Consider the following 22,594-nt stretch of genomic DNA (forward strand, 5'->3'; position numbering starts at 1 on the left):
TAAAAATGAATATTCTTCCAAAGTTTCTTTACCTCTTTCAAGCTATTCCTTTGTTTCTCCCAAAATCTTTCTTTAAGAATATAGATCAGTTAATTTCTTCTTTTATATGGGCAGGTAAATCTCCTAGAGTTTCCAAAAGTTCTCTACAAAAAAGTCGAATAAGTGGAGGGCTCTCCTTGCCTAACTTTATGTATTATTATTGGGCGGCAAATATTCAGAAACTGGTGTTTTGGGTACAGGCCTCTTCTTTATCATGGTGCTACTTAGAAGCAAAGTCCTGTTCTTCAACATCTCTCCCTGCTATGGTATTCTCTTCTCTACCAGTGTCCCCTTCGCATTATACAGATAATCTAATAGTGTGTGCTTCTCTTAAAATATTCTTTCAATTTAGGCGTCACTTTAAATTTACCTCTGCATCGACTATGGCCCCTATACATAATAATCATCTTTTTCTTCCTCCTTTCTTAGATTCTGTATTTTCTTTCTGGGAAAAGAAAGGTCTGAAATGCTTTGAAGATCTCTATATTAACAATGTGTTTGTAAATTTTTCGGAATTATCATCAATATTTAACCTGCTCCCCTCCCACTTATTTCGTTATTTTCAGATTAGACATTGTGCTTCCTCTCTGTTCTCTGAGTTTCCCTCCCTGCCTACGAAGTCTCCATGGGAAGAGGTATTTAAACTGAATGTTCATACCAGTGGGATTATTTCTAAAATATATGCAATTATTTTGTCAAAGGACAATTCTCATAATATTAAAGCTATCAGGGCCTGGGAAGAGGAACTTGACTTAGAGTTTGAAGTTGACTACTGGAGTGCAGTATTGGACAATGTGCGCACCTCCACTTCATGCGCTAGACTTAGTTTTATACAATTTAAAACGATACACAGAGCTCATCTCTCAAAGGCCAAACTTTCTAAAATGTATCCCAATGTTTCTGATATGTGCGATAAGTGTAAACTATCACCTTGTAACCTTAGTCATATGTTTGTATTTTGTCCCAAGTTGCAAAATTACTGGATTACTTTCTTCAAAATTGTTTCAGATATCCTGGGGGTCAAGTTAGCTGTTTGCCCTTTAATCGCGATCTTTGGTGTTCCCTCTCAGTGTCAACTTTTAAACCGGAGACATGCTGACATTCTGGCTTTTGCCTCTCTTCTCGCTAGGCGCACAATACTTTTGTCTTGGACCTCCCCACAACCCCCCTCTATTTCATTATGGCTCAAAGATTTGGTCTTCTTTTTAAAACTTGAGAAAATTAAATACAATATCAGAGGTAGAGGAGAGCATTTTTTTGAAAAATGGCAACAATTTATTGCATTCTTTAATCACTTAAAAACCTTAGATGTGGATTGAGTGAAGGTACATGTGTATGTATGTATATGGTTTGTAATTGTAATTTTTTTTATATAATTTTTTTTCTGTATTTGTATTTTATTTATTATTATTTTGTTTATTTTATTTATTTATTCATTTGTAAATGTTGATTGTTTTAATTGGGGATTGTTTTGTTTTGTGGATTGTTATAAAATGTAAAATGCTATTTGCAAGAATAAAAATTCCATGACAAAAAAAAAAAAAAAAAAAAAAACGCTGTTCACACAGGCGAGGACGTTACGGAATTTTTCCAGAAAAGATCGTTCACACATCCATTCCAAAATACCGGTAATTCTGACATCATTAACCAGAAATGAGCTCTAAACGGCTGCGCTTGTATTTGTAAACATTTGACTACATCACAAACTCTGTGGATGGATCAGTATTGTGAACAACTTCGATGAAAACATATAAACACTTTCGCATGTCGAGATGTACATGATATGTGTGTGTGCTGACGCTCATAGACTGTTTTTGGGCACAGGCAAAGCTTGAAGGTAAACAAACAATGGCTTATCATAAACATCTTATCGATAATTAATTACACAGTTGGCATTAAGATGAACATATAAACGTTATCTGACTAATTTCTAGCAGCTAAATGTGTCTGGGAAAAATATTCAAAGGCTTTTATTCTCATAAACCGCGCGGACGTGAATGCGTCTGACTGTTCTGATTGGCTAAAGCAGATGTCCTACGCCAGCACGTTCTAGACGTGCACGCACTTATTCCGGCAATCTTCCTTCTGCGTTCACACAGCGCAGCATTCCGGCAAATTACCGGTAATGTTACAACTTCTCTTTCCGGAAAATAGCCAGAATGAATTTACCGGTATTTTCAAAAATAGCTTGTTCACACTTACACATCTTTCCGGAAACTTGCTGGTAATTTTCCGGAAAGGTGTGTATGTGTGAAAGGGGCTATTGCCTCTGTGTTTTGGATTGGTTTGTGTCACATGTTTATGTTGCGTTTATGATGATGTCATGTCAGTATAGACGTTAAACAATTCCAACAATCTCACCCACTTTAACCGATACTAAACTGTACTGGAAATGTAAAACTGAAGCGAGCCGAACCGTACCATGCACTGGAAAAGCAGCTTCACATTCACAACTGTGCTGTTGGTCTGAATAATCAGCAACTCTAGCTTTAATCAGTAGTACTTGCTATGTACATAACAACAGCAATCTTGCCTGTGTGATTATTGATTATTCCTTGTAGATTACTCACCCCACCACAGACAGGAGACAGCAAAAGAGGAAGGCATTGCTGCTCAGTTTATACTGAATCTCAGTGGTGACAATCTTATGGCAAGAGGGGCATTTTACTTTGGCAGGGGACATGGTGATTTCATCCAGGGGTACTGTAGAACCTGGAAAGGTGAAAAATATTTGAGTTATTTTTATGTCAGTTCCGAATATTGTGCCATATAATACAGCTGTAACCCTTCCAGTTACAACTGTATTCGGACAAGCATCACTGACATAGGATATGAACAAGCTTTTTGGGCACCCAGGATTCAACAAGCATCTGGCATTAAATCTGAACATGGATCCTTGGCATGGGATTCAAACAAGCACCTGAAACATATTAGCATGGGATCTGAACAAACATTTCTGAAATGGGATTCGAAAAAGCACCTGAAACATACAGGCATGGGATCTGAACAAGCATCTCTGAAATGGGATTCATACAAGCACCGTGAAGAGATACTAGCATGGGATCCAAACAAGCATCTCTGAAATGGGATTTAAACAAGCACCTGAAACTAACTAGCATGGGATCAGAACAAGCATCTCGGAAATGAGATTCAAACAAGCACCTGGGAGCGATACTAGCATGGAATCTGAATAAGCATCTGGAACAGAGAATAGCATGGCAATCAACGAAGCATCTGACAGAGACACTTGGCATAGGATTTAAACAAGAATTTCTGCCATGGGATTCAAACAAACGTCTTCTCCATGGGATTTGAACAATGTTTCTGCTATGGAATTTGAATAAGCTTTTAAGGCATCTTAAAGTCACGGCACTATGATAGCATGGGAGGAAGACATACTAACAAGGTCGCCCCCCAGCTTCTAGCATCAGCCACTAATGCACCAATAAGGGCAAAAGAGTGAGGTTAAGCTTTACAGCTCTAGCTAACTGTTCTCAATTAATCCCCCACCAAAACCTCATCAAGATCATGTCACCAGTGTAGCACTCCTCAGCAGGCACAGGACATCAACATGATGTCAGATTAATGTTGTACCCCAACAACGTGGGACATTGGATTTTGTGCAACAATGTTCAGTGTCAGACAGACGTTGGAATTTGGTTACTTTCTAACGCAACCTAAAAACAACAAAATATCCACGTCTTATGATGTAAGAGCTTGACATTGTGTGGACTTTACCACTATGACGTCTATCAGACATTGGAATTTGGTGGCCATAACTGACGAATAAATGTCAGTGTTTGATGTTAATATAACGTGGTTTAAGATGTTGGCTTGACGTTGGATTTTGATCACTTTCCAACACAACCTAAAATCAACCAAATATCAACGTAATTTTATGTCATTATTGGACATCAAAATAACATTGTCCTTAGACATTGGCGACCTAAATCTAACCTATCATTAATGTCTTATGATGTTGTGTGTCTGCTGGATCTTTATCTCATGGCATTAGTAGGGGGCACACTAATAAGGACACACACTGCAAGACAGCAGCCAGCATTATCAGTTACTAGTGTACCTCTCAAGGCCTGGCGAGTGAGGTTTACCAGCACAGCTCTTACCACCTACACTCACCCCCCAAATCTCTCTCCCATCTGGGTCATAGCACCAATGTAACACTCATCTAAAAGCATAGGAAGCAGGCACAAAAACAAGGGTGCTAAAGATGGCAGTTGCTAAGGTGAGATTTACTTGCAAAGCTCCTACTAGCTGGCCTACCTTAATGTATATTTTACCTGTTTTTTCCTCTTGCAGAGAATTTATAGGAGTAGTTTCTGTAGTAGTTTTCAACAGAATAGGTTCTGTTGGGGAAATGTGGAGAATGTACTGTCTTTGGACTGGAGCTTTTTCATCCGACATGGAGAACATATCATACATTTACTTTTACAAATTTAAAATAAGTACATTATATTACCTGGTAGAATGATGGCAGGATTAATAGGTTCTGCAGGAGAAATGGGAAGAACGTAAAGTCCTTGGATTGGAGCTTGAATTGGATCTGTCACAGAGAGTATATTATATAAGTTAACACAAAATAAATAATGTTACATTTGCAAAACTGATACTGAAAAAGTTTCATAAAAGCCACAATATCACAAAACATAATGATTTTGTATTGGCCATTTATGATGTGTCATAATTATCCTTAAATATGGATTAACAGTTCATACACGTGCTTCTGTGGTCTAAATTAAATTGCAAAGCCTAACATATGATTTTTTCCTCCTAAAAATGTAAAGATTATACATAGGATGTAGTAGGGTTGGGCGATGTAGACCAATTTGGTATCGTATGCAGTCAAATGTGAAACATTGTGATGGACGATCCCATCGTCTTCATAGGCGGCGGTGAATTAACTATTTATGAATAATTATTTGTAGCCTACCATTTTAACTACCTGACCCGCATGGTCTTTCTTTTACCCATAACCAAACCATAAATAAATGAAGATAAGTTACACACAAATTACCACCTGCCAATCACTATTTCTGAGGGACTCTGGCATAAATACGCAGAGTGATCTTTGTCGTTATAATGGCGTCAACAAACTTGATTGGTAAAAAAATAAATATGATCCAGTGGAACATCCTTAATAAACTGTCTGACATGCACTGCTCCTGGGGTTGTGTGCTCAAAGCACCTGCTTACTGCTTGAGCTTAGACATGCACATACGCTGTGGAAGGAGGGCTTTTCAGAAATGCTAGGTGAACGTCAACGCTAGAAATGCCAGTGTTGACGTGGACCGTTTTTGTTCTAAAATGCCATTTTAAAACTAAGACGTATTAGTGGAAACGGGGCCTAAGCTTGTATTTTCCACGAGTAGGTTGTTGCTGCGGGAACGGGGTGGAGGATCGTCTATCGACCCAACCCTAGTATGTAGATTTTTGTAATATTCAGTAAGTATTCAGTAAATATTCACAACCTAGAAAAAGAATTTCAATAATATTTCAGTCATTTGTATCTTTTAAAATATCGAATCATATTTAACATATTGCAAAAACTGGTTTTTGATCTTCTGTTTTGTTTGTTTAGAATGCATAGCCTAGTCTCGTGCCTTTGTCTGTGGATACTGTTGTTAAGCATTGGCTTCTTTTCTGAATTAGGTCCTTCTCCTTTTGTTCCAGCTCCTTTAGCTCCTCTTCTATTCTGTCCAGTTCTGAAGGTCCATCTTCATTTGCATGGCATTCTAGAAGCAAAAAGAGATGTAAATATGTAAAACAACCAAATTATTGTTTGTACTAACTAGTCAAATGTAAGCATGCAGACGATTTCAGAGTAGAGCCATTGCGATTTGAATGCTCATTTCCTGGTAAAGCAGGCGCAGCTCCTTTGGTATTAAGATAGAACAAGTAATGACACGCCATTGTTTGCATGTTTTATTGTGCAGTGAAATAACCAAATGTTGTTGATCTTAGTATGAAGTTGATAGTGACTGAGTGGGTTTTAAATTACTTTGGGTCATTGGAAAAACATGCCTCTACCAATACACTTTAAAAATAGCAGTTTTCCACAATGTCAGCCGAGAGTATTGGCATGGTAGGGTAAAGTGCTTATAAGGTTTCTACAGGCCACACTTTCTAGCATTAGTTGCTTGTATGCCTCTTAAAATCAAGTTAAAAAAGGCTCTAATAAGTTGGCTTCCATTGCTCTCTACCCACTAAACCTTTATCTTATATGGGACGCATTATCAATGTATCGCTTCTTATCTGACGGCAGTTGTGTCTTCAACAAGAATGCAAAATCTGTATCTGAGTCACACCACCAATGTGACACTTTACATCTGACCACATGAGTTAAGTGTCCCAAATGAGGGTGGTAAATCTGCATCTGAGTCACACCACCAATGTAACTCTTTACATCTAACCACATAAGTTAAGTTTCCTAAATAAGGGTGCTATAACTAGACCTGGGTCACGGCACCAATGTAACATTTTACATCTTAAATGTAGCATGAGTTAAGTGTACTAAACAAGGGTACTAAAACTACATCTGGGTGACATAACCAATGTTACACTTCATATCTGTCAGCAAAAGACATGTTAATGCAAACATGGATGTAAAAAAGTGCAGCCTTTTAGTCACTTGTGTACTTCTTGTGATTTACAGTGAGTACAGAATGTATTCAGACCCTCTTAAAACTTTCACTCTTTGTCATATTGCAGCCATTGGCTAAAATCATTTAATTTTAATCATTTAATTATTTAATCAAGTTATTTTTTCTTTATTAATGTACACACAGCCACCATATTGACAGAAAACACAGAATTGTTGATATTTTTGAAGATTTGTTAATAAAAGAAAAACTGAAATATCACATAGTCCTAAGTATTCAGACCCTTTGCTCAGTATTTAGTAGAAGCACCCTTTGGATCTTATACAGCCACGATTTTTGGGGGGGTTACACCTTACCTTAGGAAACCTCTGCCATTACTCGTTGCAGATCCTCTTCAGTTCTGTCAAGTTGGATGGTAAAAGTTGATGGAGAGCCATTTTTATGTCTTTCCAGAGATGCCCAATTGGGTTTAAGTCAGGGCTCTGGCTGGGCCATTTAAAAACAATCACAGAGTTGTTTTGAAGAAATTACTTAGTTATTTTAGCTATGTGCTTAGGGTCATTGTCTTGTTGGAAGGCAAACCTTCAGCCCAGTTCGAGGTCATAGACACTCTGGGGAAGGTTTTTGTCTAGAATTTTACTGTACTTGGCTGCATTCATCTTCCCCTCGATTGCAACCAGTCGTCCAGTTCCTGCAGTTGAAAAACACCCCCACAGCATGATCCTGCCTTTTTGTTCCTTCTTTTTGTTTCTTCTTTACCTCACCAAGGCTCTTCTCTTCGGATAGCTTAGTTTAGCCGGACAGCCAGCTCTAGGAAGGGTTTTGGTCATCCCATTTAAGTATTATGGAGGCCACTGTCCACTTAGGAACCATAAGTGCAGCAGATTTTTATTTATTTATTTATTTTTTGTAACCATGGCCAGATCCCTGCCTAGCCACAATTCTGTCTCTGAGCTCTTCAGGCAGTTCCTTTGACCTCATGATTCTCATTTGCTCTGACATGCATTGTGAGCTGTAAGTTATTATATAGACAGGTGTGTGGCTTTCCTAATCAACTCCAATCAGTATAATCAAACAAAGCTGGACTCAAATGAAGGTGTAGAGGAAGATCAGAAGAAATGGTTAGCACCTGAGTTAAATATATGAGTTTTACAACAAAGGGTATGAACAATTACGACCATGTGAAATTTCAGTTTTTCTTTTTTAATAAATCTGCAAAAATGTTAACAATTCTTTATTTTTCTATCGACATGGGGTGCTGTATGTATTATTATTATTGAGGAATAAAATGAACTTAAATGATTTAAGCAAATGGCTGCAATATAACAAAGAGTAAGAAATTTAAGGCGGTATGAATACTTTTCATACCCACTGTACCTGCACAACTATTACTAAATTGGTTACTCAAACTTCTTTGAGACAAGTAAATGATGACAGAATATACTTTTTCGATAAACCATCTATTTAAGTGTCCTAAACAAGGGTGCAACAACTCCATCTGGGTCATGGCACCAATGTAACATTTTACATCTTAAAGCAAGAGTTAAGTGTCCTAAACAAGGGTAAACGGCATCTGGGTCATGGCATCAATAAAACATTACATGTGACAACATGACAGCAACATGTGCATTTTAACAAAGATACAGCCTTTAGTAGCCTTTTAGTCACTACTTTGCTTCTTCTAGTTGAGGTTTACCTGCATAGCGTTAACTAGTTTGGCTCCATTTCACTCACAGCCTAAACATCATTCCCATCCGGGTCACCGCACCAATTGACATTGCACCTTATCTAAGGGCATGGGAGGCATGTAAACATTTGAGTGTTAAGAGTGTGTCCTGACCTGCTTCCTTGTGATTTGTTGTTCATGCGTGTTGTCTGCATGTTCTTCCGGAGCATGTGACTTTTGTTATGAGTACTCGCAATGTGCTCCATCCTTAGCGTGTTTCTTCCCCGCCTTCTTGTTATCCTATTATATTTTCATTAGCGATCAGGGTAGTCACCTGCGGTTCCTTGATTTCATCTCCTATTTAATCCCTTTTGTCTCTTCACCTTTTGTCAGACCGTCTTTGTGTGTTGTCTATGCAACTTGCTCGAGATCTGTATAGTTTGATCATTTTCCTGTCATGTTCTGTCAATCTTCTAGACTCCTAGTACTTTAGTTTTAGTTTCGGTTCTGCCCCTTCAACTTATCTCTCCTCTGCCCTCTCAGACCTACCGTTTTAGTGTCAGATCAAACCACCGATCCTTTGTGGTGTTTAGATTCCACCCATATCGATCTTCCGCCCACTAGCATCTCCTCACCTCCGTCTTCCTGCCGTATCGTCTGCCGAACACGCCGTCATGCAGCTCTGCCCACTAAGCAGGGGCACCCACCACGCTGCAAGTCTGCCACCGTGTGGCCAACCTCAGGAACTGTTCCATTGGTCTCCTCCGGGGTTCATTTACACTAAACATTGAACTTTTTATTTGCTCTTTTTCCTCTACTTAAAGTGTTTTTTGGATCGATCTAAAAAAATAAATTCTGAGTGTTACCTGCATTACTGAATCCGTGATTTCTCCTAAGTGATCAGCCTGAACAAAATATGAATTCAGCGGGTGCTGATCAAGTTCGGAACGCAGTGACACAGCAAGGCATCCTTCTGGGGCAACATGCCACCCAGTTAACAGCTACTTTACAGGAGGTTGAGTTCCTGACTGCATGTGTACCCGAACTGAACACGTTAGTCCAGGAGCTCCAGCTGAATGTCGGAGTCGGCAGACAGGCAGCTGTTTTCCTCCACCCAGAACATGAGCCACATGCTAACAATACACCTCCCTACGACGGTGATCCCAGTTGCTGTCGGTCCTTTTTATCACAGTGTTCATTGGTGTTTGTGCTCCAGCTACGTCGCTAAGCCACAGAGGAGTCCAGGGTGGCTTTCATTAGAACTCTTCTGAAGGGCAGGGCCCACGACTAGGCCACGGGGGTGTGGGATGCTCGGGCTCCATTTTGTGCCACTTTCGATGAGTTTCGATAGGAGATGACTAAGCTGTTCGATCGATCAGCTCAGGGGGATGAGGCGGCTTCCTTTTTGGCCCAGCTTAGTCAAAACGAACGCTCCGTAACTGACTACTTGATCCAATTCAGGACTCTGGCTGCTGCTTGTGCGTGGAACGAGGCAGCTCTTCGAGCGAGGTTTCAGAATGGCCTGAATGATGATATTCAGGATGAGATTGCCACTCATGATCTTCCCCATAATTTTGATGCACTGGTCGATCTGGCTCTTTGAGTGGAGCGGCGTCTCCATCGCCGCCAACATCGGCGCATGACCCGTCTTTTCCCTGGGGGCTGGAAGAGGCAGTTTCAAGCTTGTCCCATCCACTTTTACTGGCTTCAGATCAAGAGATTATGCAGCTAGGACACCTGCAAACGACCACCCAGGAGAAGCGGCATCGTCTGGCTAAGGGGCTGTGTCTGTACTGCGGGAGACCAGGCCATCAGGCAGCCTGGCATCCTTTAAAAGCCCCCGCTTACCAGTAAAGAGGGGGATACTGGTGGGCACACTCCCCTGTTCTGACACCCCCATGCATCGCACCTCACTGCCAGCCACACTTTGGAGATGTCGTGCACTCATGTTCTGCCCTCATCTACTGTGGAGCCGAAGGCAACTTTATTGACAGCAGTACAAAAAAAAAAAAAGCCTGGGGCATTCCTGCCAGTCCCCTTTCCTCACCCATCTATGTTCGTTCCCTAAATGGTCTTACCAACACCTCCATCACCCATTCCACTCCTCCCATAAGTCTAGTTATTTCGAGCAATCATCGTGAGGTTATCAGTTTGTATGTTTTTGACACCCCAAGTTCTCCCATAGCTTTGGGGCACCCTTGGTAAACCAAACATAATCCTTATCTCGATTGGTTATGTATTTCTGTGTTATCTTGGAATCCGTCTTGTCTTGCTTTGTGTTTGGGTTCTGCTCCGTGTCTGGGTCCTGTCTCTCATGTCTTACAGGCTGAAGCAGTGGATCTCTCTGGAGTCTCGTAGGAAAACCACGATCTGCGTTGGGTCTTCAGTAAGTCCCGGGCCACATCCTTGCTTCCCCACCGACCCTATGACTGTGCCATCAAGCTTCTCCCAGGCTCTTCTCCGTCCAGGGGTCGATTGTATTCCCTTTCTCTTCCTGAAAGAGAGGCCATGAACAGGTACATTCAAGAATCATTTAAAGCTGATCTCATCTGCCCCTCTTCCTCTCCAGCCAGGGCAGGGTTCTTCTTTGTTAAAAAGAAAGATGGCTCTCTGCATCCTTGTATTGACTACAGAGGCCTCAATGACATCACGGTTAAAAAAGGTACTTTCTGCCGCTTATGTCTTCTGCCTTTGAGTTATTGCAGGGAGCCAAGGTCTTTGCTAAACTAGACCTCCGCAATGCCTACCATTTGGTCCGGATACGTGAGGGGAATGAGTGGAAGACGGCATTCAACACGTGCTAAGGGACATGGTAAACAGATTTGTCTTTGTGTACCTGGATGATATCTTCATCTTTTACCTGTCTAAGCAGGTACACACTCAGCATGTTCGTCAGGTGCTGCAGTGACTGCTGGTGAACCAGCTGTATGTCAAGGCGGACATACCAAGTTCCACACCAAGTCAGTTTCGTTCCTGGGAAGATAGTCTCAACGGAGGGGATCAAAGCTGATCCCACTAAGGTAAAGGTCGTGGCTGAGTGGCCAACACCCAACTCTAGAAAAGCTCTGCAGCGGTTCTTGGGGTCACCAACTTCTATAGGCGTTTCGTCCGGAACTTCAACTCGGTTCCTGCACTCTTTAACAGCTCTCACTTCCACTAAGATAATGTTTACATGGTCTGCCGAATGCCGCTCCACCCACTAAGCACAGGCACTCACCACGCTGCAAGTCTGCCAACCTCAGGAACTGTTCCACCGGTCTCCTCCGGGCTTCATTTACACTGAACATTGAACTATTCATTTGTTCTTTTTCCTCTACTTGAGGTGTTTTGGTTCGATCTAAGAAATTAAATTCTTAGTGTTACCTGCATTATAAAATCCTTGATTTCTCCTAACATTGAGTAGCAACAAAAAATAGCACTTATTTGGAAAATCATAATACAGATTTGACAGTACTTCACCATTGGGATTTTATGAGTTTTCTTTCCATTACCCTCTATTCTGTTCTTCTTTTGGATCTCCTGTAGAAACTGAAGGCGGTTTTGGAGCTGTTGTCGCCTGTAGAGGACGTTCCACAGGTTTTTGGTGTCTTCATCCTGTTCAGAGGCCTCCGGCAGCTCTGGGTTCATAGTACCGCTGCCCTACAAGTCAAATTACATTGATTTTACAATCTAATTTGTATATTTACATTTTACCAAATGAGAAAGACTCCAAAGTCCTACTGTTCTACACGTGTAGTTGTCTGTGGATTTACTGTAACAAAAATAGGCTTGTGAACCATTTACAGTTATCTGCAAACATAACAAAATGTGGTCTAAAATTGTATTGTTGGTTTATTTTGATTGAAGCCACTGTAAAAAATGAACACAATCTATGTAAAAAAAAAAAAAAAAAAAAAACTCTATTTTTCACGTTAAAATTAATTAACATCATTTAGATCCACCCAACTTTTCATGTAGCTACTTTTGATACTTCACACTCCACACTGTCCATACTTTACCAGTGGTCAACAGTAAATCAACTCCCAAATTGAATGGTTCATATACCTGGTATTAAAAGCTGAAAGATAAATTCTACTTTCCTAAACCTTTAGTTAACCTCCTTAAACAGCGGGTAAATAAGTATTGAACATGTGGATTGGAAAAAATTCAAACATGCAAATAAACCAATCTTTTTATTTTTCAGAAATCAGGACTTTTTTTTTTTTTTTTTTTTTTTTTTTTGGTAATGACATCTTCAAGATGCCTCTTGTATGGATTCACATGCATTTCACAGGTATGACTTCAACAGCTTCTACAAATCTTAAAGGTTCTGTAGGTCTCAGCTTTCAATCTTATATTGTATTGGATTCAAGTCAGGTGATTGGTTGGGCCATTCTAGCAGCTTTATTTTCTTTTTCTAAAAGCAATTGAGATTTTTCTTGTCTATGTTTGGGGTCTACAGCTGTTTCAATTCAACTATTTTTATGCGCATTTTAGTTTTAAAAATGTGCATAAAAAACGTATAGATTAACTATCCTATAAATTATTTTTCGATAAGAAAAGATTTGTATAAAATACAATGGAAACACTTTTATGAACAAATTCTAGTATGCGCATTAAAAAGGTCATGTGATGTTGTCATAAGAAATCATGTGATGATAAAAGTGTGCGAATGGACAAACCAGCTGGCTGAGCACATCTAAAATGTTGTTTTAGTCATTCTAAAACACCTTAATCATTTCAGTGTTAGTGTTATTATGTTATTAATGACCTCCAGAATCAAGAGCACCTGTGCTGTGCATCTCACGACTTCAAACGCCACCATGCGCTCATTGCATGTCGACATTTGTCTTCTGAGGTGCAAGTAATTTATTAAATAAATAAAAGATTCACGCAGCTTCTCCTACCACAGCAAATTGCGTTTTTACTGTTGATATTTGGCGCCAGATAATGAGGAAGTGGTGATTTCGTTCTCTTTGACTGATTGGATGGAAATGCTGCTTTATTTGCATGTTTTTTATGCAATATTCCTGCTTTGCGCATACATTTAATTTGCATCTTTGGATGGAAACAAAGTTATTGTCATAAAACCTACATTATATTGATTATGTAGTTAAACAATTGTAATTATAAATGAATAATAGCTTCACCACAGTATAAGCTTATTTTAAACATAGTTTTGAAGTAAAACGAAACATTTCTCTATTTGACTTGAGAACTGTGTTTGTACAAATGGTAATTTATCTGCCAAAAATAAAACTAAAAAACATTGCCACTATACTTTGAATATATTAAATCCATGGAAAATTATCATAATTTAAGTTCTAACAACACATAAACTTACACTGCACTTAACGTAGCACTGGAATGCTGAGTTAACAGCACAAATGCAATGCTACAGTAGCTTAACTCCAGACATAATCTTGTCTAAAACTCAATCCTAATCCTGCTTTTTTCATTATCTTCTTAATCACTGTAGTTTATGAACACCCAGCTCTTCAGCAAAGCTTCTGTGGCCTTTTCCTGCTCTGTTCATCTCTGTATTGTTATTCAAAATCCTGTGAAAGCACTAACCACACTTTGCTCATCATTTTTTTTATCTATCTAATACTGACTTCATTTAGTTACTGTGTGAAAAAGTAGCAGTTAAACATTTGGAAACACAGATTCTATGATCTAAAGATTTAATAGATTAAGTGTTTTTAATACATAAAATACAAATTGGGCCTTTAAATGCATTTCTTTACAAAACTATTAATTTATCCATTTGTTCATTTTTAAAAAGTAATTTTGACTAAAAATAACCAAAATTTGCTAAACTCATTTTTTTTATTATACCTGTTCAGCGTTTTTCACATTTTTGAGGTAATACATTAAATTAGGGATGAGCCGATACCACTTATTTTTACAAACCGATACGAGTATGAGTATTTTAGTTTGTGTACTTGCAGATATCGAGTACCGATTCCGTTGAGTTCAATTCATTTGAAAAGAGTTTTTTTTCTTTCTTTTTTTTTTGCCTGTAGCAAGTATGAACACAAAAATCTTTAACAAAAGGCTATTCCAAGTCAAAATATACACACATTGTTGATAACCCTTTAAATCAATAGACCTTATCGATTACCGATTAAGCATGGACATTTAAAGAATTAGCTATCCTTGCGTTGGCATGCATCCATGTCTTCATAATCAAGTGTGTGCAGTTTACGTTACCTTATGGAGTCACTCTCTTGATATTGCATATTGGGGACCAATAGAATGTTTACAGAAGCTGTAAACAGACCGCAGGTGGTGACCGCAGCGATGTTCAGCTCTGACGAGACGCGTTTATTTAGCCTGTAGTCTGCTATATAATAGTTTTGATTTTTTACATATAATGTTCCATTACTTAAAAATTTCTTTATTCATAGTTTGTATATGAAATGAGCGCTAGCTTGTTTCACTGTGATCATTATGCAAGGATCAGATTGCTTATTCGGTTTATTCCTTAGTAGCCTATGGTTGATTATGTACTTTATAAACAGATTGTTTATAAGGACTAAGCTATTATTATACAATGCATCAATTAATACATTAAGACATTAAAGTCTGGTAGGACAACAAATCACATCCACATAGTGAAATACTGTTGAGTGGTATTGGCATTTCATGTACAATACAAGTACGAGTATAAGTATTTTAACCAAATATCGACACGATACTGGTATCGATATTGGTGCATCCCTACAATAAATAATTGTTTTGTAATAGTTTTCATTGCTTAACAGGTTTCCAAAATGTGAAAACTATAGCAATAATAATAGAATGAAAAGGTGTGTCAACCTCTAACTGGAATTGTAGGTGTACTAACACTTAGCACATTAAACAAACCAGGCTTTGAAGATCTTGTTATATTTGATTATGTGATTTAGGTAAATTTGATTTAGTGATTTTGCAACACAAATATGCTATGCACATTTTCGTGCCAATTTCCATAGAACTCCTCTTTGCAGATAGTTAGGTAATGTTTCATTTCTGAAGAACACACCCAAAGCAGGCTTTCTAATCATTGTCCACATAAACAAATACACAAACACCAATAAAGAGACAGTTGATTCAAACATGAACATTTCCTCACCATTTAGTGATTCTAAACATTTATGAATTCTTCTTTTGTTGAACACAAAACAACATATTCTGAAAAATGTTGGGTGAAAAGCAGCCATTGACATCCATAGAAGCTGATCCAGGATATAGGAATATATTGAAATGACATGTAAACATACAAGTTCATGTTTGGAGTTCAGGTATATAAAATGTCATGCATGTCAAAATATTGCAAAAAAGTCTGTTTACATTTTTTTGAACAATTAAAATTACAAATCTGTGCAAATATATTAGAAGTGATAATATGTATGTTAATATATGGACATATATTTTAAATAATAACTAATATATTTGAACTTATTTTACATATTTTTGTGTATTTGTAATTAATATTAGAAAAGAAAATGTTATCGACCGTTCTGAAATATATGTTGCATATATGACCTGTCTTATATACTTGTGAAATCCAACTTGTATGTCATATAGGAAATTTGCTTAAATTTCCATATATCAGATTTCTGTATAGGATAAGAAAAAGAAATGGCTGCTGCTCTTCAACATTCTTCATTATATCTTCTTTGTGTTCAACAGGAGAAAAAAAAACATTTTTTTTTTTGGGTTAATTATCACGTTAAGTGCTGGAAAATGACCCAATATTCTGATATACAGTTGCAGTCAGAATTATTAGCCCCCCTTTTTATTTTTTCCCTCAATTTCTGTTTAACGAAGAGAAGATTTTCTCAACACATTTCTAAACATAACAGTTTTCATAACTCATTTCTAATAACTGATTTATTTTATCTTTCTATACAGCTTAAAGTGACATTTAAAAGCTTAACTAGGTTGGGCAGGTTAGGGTAATTAGGCAAGTTATTGTATAGCGATGATTTGTTCTGTAGACTATCGAAAAAATATATAGCTTAAAGGCGCTAATAATTTTGACCTTAACATGTTTTTAAAAAATTAACAACTGCTTTTTTTCTAGCCAAAATAAAACAAATAAGACTTTCTCCAGAAGAAAAAATAATATCAGACGTACTGTGAAAATTTCTGTGAAAAAAATTCAAAGGGGTTTAATAATTCTGATTTTAACAGTAGATAAAAACTTTTGTTGCCATTTTCAAACTATGCTCCCTCGATCTTAAACAATCTTCCCACACTGTATAAATTAAATGTAAATTAATTAAAGTTTTAGGCTGAATCAAATTAACCTTCCATTGAACTTATATTATGTTAAACTGACTTGAAACAGCACAACTTATAAAATTAAGTTAGAACATGATTAACTTAGGTTAATGAGTTACAATGAGCTAAAACGTGCTGTCAGGACTAACTGATCATATTTTTTTTACAATGCAGTTATATAATAAATTAAGGTCTAAGTTATATAGAAGTTATTAAGTTTGTAGTGAAATTGACAGCACCTCTTTTATGTATTCAGAAAATGCATGATCTAAAGAAATCAGGCATTGTAAAACATTGCAGTATATATAAAAAGGTACCAACATTCTATTTTGATATTTTAATGGGAATCAACTGATTTGCTTTTGAATGTGTCAAAAGTGTTGAAACATTACTTTTTTTATTTATTTATTTTGCTCACCACTGGTGCATATGTTTAAATATATTCAATATAATACCATTACAGTCTATTTACATTTAAAATAGATGCTTTCTAAGTGAAAATATGTAAAGATTAAGTATATTTCTGCAATTTAAAGCTGAATTCTCAGGATCTTTACTCCAGTCTTCAGTGTCACATGACCCTTCAGAAATTATTTTAATAAGCTTGAAACATTGATCAAGAAACATTGATTACTATAGTTAAGGATGAAAAGAGTTGTGCTGCTTCTTATTCTTGTCGAACCATGACATAATACCCTTTAAAAATAAAATTTCAAAAATTTTACCTCTATAAAATGCATTAATACATTGAAAACACATTAAATGTAAAATGGTTTAAAACTTTCTATCCATCAAAGAATAAAAAAAAAGTTAAAAGCATCTTGAGTTTCTACAAAAATATGCAAAACTGTCAACAATTTTAACAATAAGGACCATTAGTAATGCTTGTTTACCAATAATAATTGATCATAATAGAGCAGAAAATCCTCATTAGATAAGAATCATCAAATCTCTGGTAGTTTGGTAGTTTTGTTTGTTTATATTACACAAGTTGAATTCAGTTTTGAGTGTTTGAGGCTCCAGCTGTTATCAAAAAGAAGCCCATTTACATGATTTGTTAAGAAGTTCAACAATATTTCTGATTAAATGTTGAGGACACAACATTACCTGCAGGCACAAGGGTGCTGCGTTTGTTCAGTGAGTCACAGTTCGGTTCCGGTTCTGGAAATATATCGCGGTATTGAAGATTATGTTATTCCTCTTGCAGTCTGCGTTCAGCACTTTTTCTTATGCTGTGGTTTTGCACAGTAAAACCTCCATTATCTCTCATGCCTTCATCCTCATCTAATCATAACATCAGACAACATGAAAAAGCTAAAAAAAAACAAAAAACAAAAAAAACAGTGTGAACAATCATTAAAAATGCTGAAAAAATTCACAGCAAATCCTTCCGATGATATTCACCTCGTTCACCGTTTGTGTTTTTGTGAGCTAAACAAGGCAAGATAAAATTTCCATCTTGGTTTGAATGCATTTTCATAATCAAATTTGCAATAGGGGATGACTGTAAACTGGTGAGTGTGTGTGTGTGTGCGTGCTTGTGGTAAATGCATACTGCTGGTTTCCAATTAGAATATGAAGATGTTCAGCAATAAATAATACTTTCTTAACATAATATTGTGTTTTTAATTGATGAGGAACAAGGAAAATTTTAATCATGAGCATCGTGATATCAATTTTAGGTTGTAACCTTTTATTTTAAAGATATTATTTAAGTTTTTTTTGGTTTGTTTGTTTGTTTTGAGAAGATGTACATGGCATCACTTCATAAATGCACAAAAATAAGTATATATGTAAAGAATAAAATAATAATAAAAAGCTTGTTTTATGTAGTGCCCTTCCAGTGTTCAAGGGCGCTTTGCAATAAACGCAGGAGAACAAGAAAAACAAAGCCATAAAAGGCTTGAGAATAGCAGACTGATAATAATATGTAACAGGAATAACAAATAGAGGGGAAAAGACAACAAAAAAAGAAACACTCAAATCTAATGAACTTAATGATTATAACATTCAGAAAATATGAAAATTTTAAAAAGAGACTCAAACTAAAATGTATCTGTTAACCTAAAAATATTTGTATATGTAATTTTGTCACATTGTAATTCTTTTTATATTTTAAGTTTTTTTTTTTCTAAAAGTTTGGCTGGAATTATTATTTTTAATTGCTAATGTCAATATTATTAGCTCCTTTAGGAAGCATTTTTTCGCCACAGTACCACAGTTGTCCAGTGACAAGATTAGTTAACCTAATTTACCTAGTAAAGCCTTTAAATTGCACTTTAAGCTGAATATTAGTATGTTGTAAATATGTCATCATGGAAATGACAAAAGAAATGAGTTATTGGAAATTATTATAAAAATATTGTATAATAATGTGTTTTAAAAAAAATTAAAGCACTTGCGAAACATTTGAAAAAAAATTAAGTTTTAAAGGAGGTCTAAGGATTTTGTCTTAAACTGTGAATATACCGTATTGAAATTTGTTTTTTTCTGTTGGTCACCCCTAGAGGTCAGACTTTCACAGTGGACAGAGTTTGTCTGGACCATTTTATACAGTCATTCGTCTGGACACTGATGACGCTGATTTAACAAATTTGAACTTGCAAGTTTGGCTTTCAATTTAAACTTTAAGAATTATTATAATGGAAATGCACAAACTAAATCTGCTTAAGGGATTGTTTTTTGACAGATGTAGAATACCAAAGCATGGAGAGAAGTGTCTAAATCAGTGTTTAAGTATCATTTTTAGTAACATGTTATTTTAAAGTGTCTTTGTTACACATAATCCATGTATAGTGATTATAATTAATTATACATAATTGCATGCAACCTAACTAAAATTCATAACCCTAATCATGAATGTAGTTAATTAATATTATTTACTAAATGAATAGCACAAAACACCCTAAAATAAAATGTAACCTCCTCTTACTTTATTGTTTTTACTATCCTTGATATTGATATTTCACCATATATTATATTCATATAAATTCTAAATTGTATATATATAGATTTATATATAAAAATAAATATATATTTTACATTATATATACAATTGCAGTCATAATTTTAGCTCCACTTTTAATTGTTTTTCTTTTAAAAATATTTCCCAAATGATGTTTAACAGAGCAAGAAAATTTTTATGGTATGTCTGATGATATTTTTACTTCTGGAGAAAGTCTTATTTGTTTTTCTTCAGTAAGAATAAAAGCAGTTTTTAATTTTTAAACAGGATTTTATTTTCAAAATTATTAGCCCCTTTAAGTTATATATTTTTTTAATAGCCTACAGAACAAACCATGGTTATATGCATATCTGGGTTTTTAGCAATATCTCATAATTTTTGTATGTGGGTAAGTGTAATTATTTTTGTTAAATTTATTGCTTTGTTTTATTATTTATTAAATTTGTTTGACAATTCTGTGTATGTATATGTTAATTTTATTATTATTTATTTTAATTTATTAATCATACCAAATATACCTTATTGTCTTTTACTGTCTTAAATTTGTCTTTTTTTTTTTTTGCAGACTGAAATGCAAAAATGTGCATATTGAAATGCCGCCTATGGTGTACTGCAATACTCTTATAGCGTATTAAGGTAATATAATAAAAAGATACAACTGTTTTATAATCATATGCCACATATAACTTATAACCATATAACTTACTTTAATGCAGTGAAAATGAATGATATAATAAGTTCCCCTTCAAAGTTCCCTCATGTACACAGCCAGATGTTTTGTAATAAAAACATGACTATAATATATTTAATATAATATGATATATTATAATATAACCCCTTATGCAGATGCCAATTTATGAAAGAAAAAAAAGTTTAGCATTATATTGTAATTTCCTTTTTAATGTAAAATTTAATAATAATAATAATAATAATAATAATAAGTGTTTGCGTGGGGTTTCTCCCACGGTTCAAAGAAATGCGCCATAGGTGAATTGAATAATTGTATTGTATGTGTGTTAATGAGTGTGTATGAATGTTTCACAGTACTGGGTTCCAGCTGGAAGGGCATTTGCTGTGTAAAACATATGCTAGATAAGTTGGCGATTCATTTCGCTGTGGCGACCCCTGATGAATAAAGGGACTAAGACGAAAAGAAAATGATTGAATGGATGGCTGTTGAATGATCATAATCTACATACACATATTCCCGCAGTGTTGGAGCCTGTGGGAGGCAGTCGACGTGTTTCTGTAAAGTGTGTGCGTGTGTCCATTGACAGTGTCTGTGTGACCCAAATCATGTCTGAGAGGAAGCAGCTGGACTGAGTGGGTGAGTAATAAGCCATAGATAATAAGCGTTAAGGTTTAGATAGCATACAGCTGTGGATCAATATAGCATAATTTTTGTGCCACAAACAGTACAACAATTACTGTTTTTACATTACGAGGGCTGGGGGTGGTGGGCGTAATAAAATACAACTGAGTCAGAGTATAATATGAATAATAATCGATGTAATTACTGTTTTTACACTAATGTGAGGGTAGAAGTTAAAAATGGTTAATTTAATAGACAATATAAATGATAAACAGCATAAATAATTATTGTAAACTTCCGCCCGCAGCTCTATCCCTTCTAGCAACAACCCTAATCAACGTTTCTGCTGCAAACCCTCAAGAACCCGCTCCTCCACTTGAGCATTCAGACCTGCTCCTCCTCTGTTTCTCCAGCTCCATCATTGCAGTTCTATCTATAGACCCATCAGTGTGTCACAGACGGGACGTCCAGTCTCTGCTGCAGGCACATGTGCCAAACGTGTCCTGGGTTGATGATGTAATCTGGGGCGGGGCTTACTATAGAGTGGGCGTGGCACATGGGACTAAACTCTGAGCAACGGAAACAAGATTATGCAGAAGCTGCCGCAGTCTTTCATCGCTCTGGGGAAGTAACGTAGATGAATATTAAGCCATTGTGCTGCTCTCTTGTTGGTGTTGATATTGTAGATTTATTTTTTAAAGAACATTTAATGGAAAATCTAACGCAATATATATGTTTTCATTGTCCAAATGGGAAATTAGAGCTTATTTTAATATACTGCATGGAACAGATGCATATCAAAATATACATACAGCTATGAAGATAAAGACTGCACTACATTAGTGTGTAATTGCTTTTTGTCCGTAGCCAGCATGGTGAAAGGAGCTGAAAAAATGTGTGTGTATGTATGTATATATATATATATATATATATATATATATATATATATATATATATATATATATATATATATATATATATATATAATTTTTATTTTCATTTGAGGTTTCAATACTGCATTTTAGTGACATTTTAAGCTCTGTTTTATCAGGATTAGCTTGTCGACTGGTTATAACCACAATTTGTATTGTACCAAAAGCATTTCTTAATTATTTAGAAAAAAGAAATAGGTTTAAAAAATACTTAACTATACTTATTATTTTTAAAATACTAATTTATCACATCATAACATTAAAAAAAATTATCTGTTAAAGTTTTAAATTAAAAACTGTAGTCTATTGTTTTTTTTTGTTAGGCAAATAGCAAACTCACTTGCACATTCAACTTTCCTCTGTGTAAATTTGGTCATTTGAATAATAAAATTTTTTAAACAAAATTCATAGATAACAACAATAGTCTAATTAGTATTAAAAATTAACTTTAATATGTTTTAGATTTATATTTTAGTGCTTCACTTATTTTATCTGTCATTTTTTCATTCAAGAATAAGGTCCAAGTCAGCGCCTGGTAATGTGCATGGACATATAGCAGTGACGTGCTTGCGGTGACCCGAATTCGATTCCTCGCTCGAGGTCCTTTGCCGATTATTTCCCCCTCTCTCCTCCTATAGTACTTTCCTGTCTGAAATATCTACTGTCCTATCATATTAAAGGTGAAAAAAAAGAATAAGGTCCAAGATTTATAAAAAAAAATTTACTTGTAAACTGTATTTTTCTATTTAACAACAATACATTAGGTCAGTAGTGAAAGATGACTTCACTTATGTCAGGTTACACTTAGTCTTA

At 35.9% G+C, this 22,594-nt stretch overlaps 1 protein-coding gene and 1 long non-coding RNA gene across 3 annotated transcripts in view; one reads left to right on the forward strand and one right to left on the reverse strand.

The window, feature by feature from the left end:
* Positions 1 to 21,354, reverse strand: part of LOC103911911 (uncharacterized) — a 35,602-nt gene extending 14,248 nt beyond the window's left edge. The window contains exons 1-7 of one of the 2 annotated variants that reach the window (XM_068224761.2): positions 21,240 to 21,354; positions 17,680 to 17,886; positions 11,814 to 11,961; positions 5,658 to 5,789; positions 4,517 to 4,600; positions 4,338 to 4,403; positions 2,610 to 2,751 (exon numbers count right to left, since the gene is read on the reverse strand). In XM_068224761.2, coding sequence (XP_068080862.2) covers positions 2,610 to 2,751; positions 4,338 to 4,403; positions 4,517 to 4,600; positions 5,658 to 5,789; positions 11,814 to 11,949 — 560 coding nt within the window. In that variant the 5' untranslated portion in view covers positions 11,950 to 11,961; positions 17,680 to 17,886; positions 21,240 to 21,354. The remainder of the gene's footprint in view (positions 1 to 2,609; positions 2,752 to 4,337; positions 4,404 to 4,516; positions 4,601 to 5,657; positions 5,790 to 11,813; positions 11,962 to 17,679; positions 17,887 to 21,239) is intronic. The other variant, XM_068224762.2, reaches the window with a different exon arrangement.
* LOC141376793 (uncharacterized) lies at positions 11,524 to 21,269 on the forward strand. The gene is made up of 3 exons (XR_012387973.1): positions 11,524 to 12,595; positions 20,751 to 20,864; positions 21,157 to 21,269. It is a non-coding gene; the product is annotated as an uncharacterized lncRNA (long non-coding RNA).
* Positions 21,355 to 22,594: the final 1,240 nt, after the last annotated feature.

The sequence above is a fragment of the Danio rerio genome, chromosome 12, assembly GCF_049306965.1.
Source record: "Danio rerio strain Tuebingen ecotype United States chromosome 12, GRCz12tu, whole genome shotgun sequence".
NCBI lineage: Eukaryota > Metazoa > Chordata > Actinopteri > Cypriniformes > Danionidae > Danio > Danio rerio.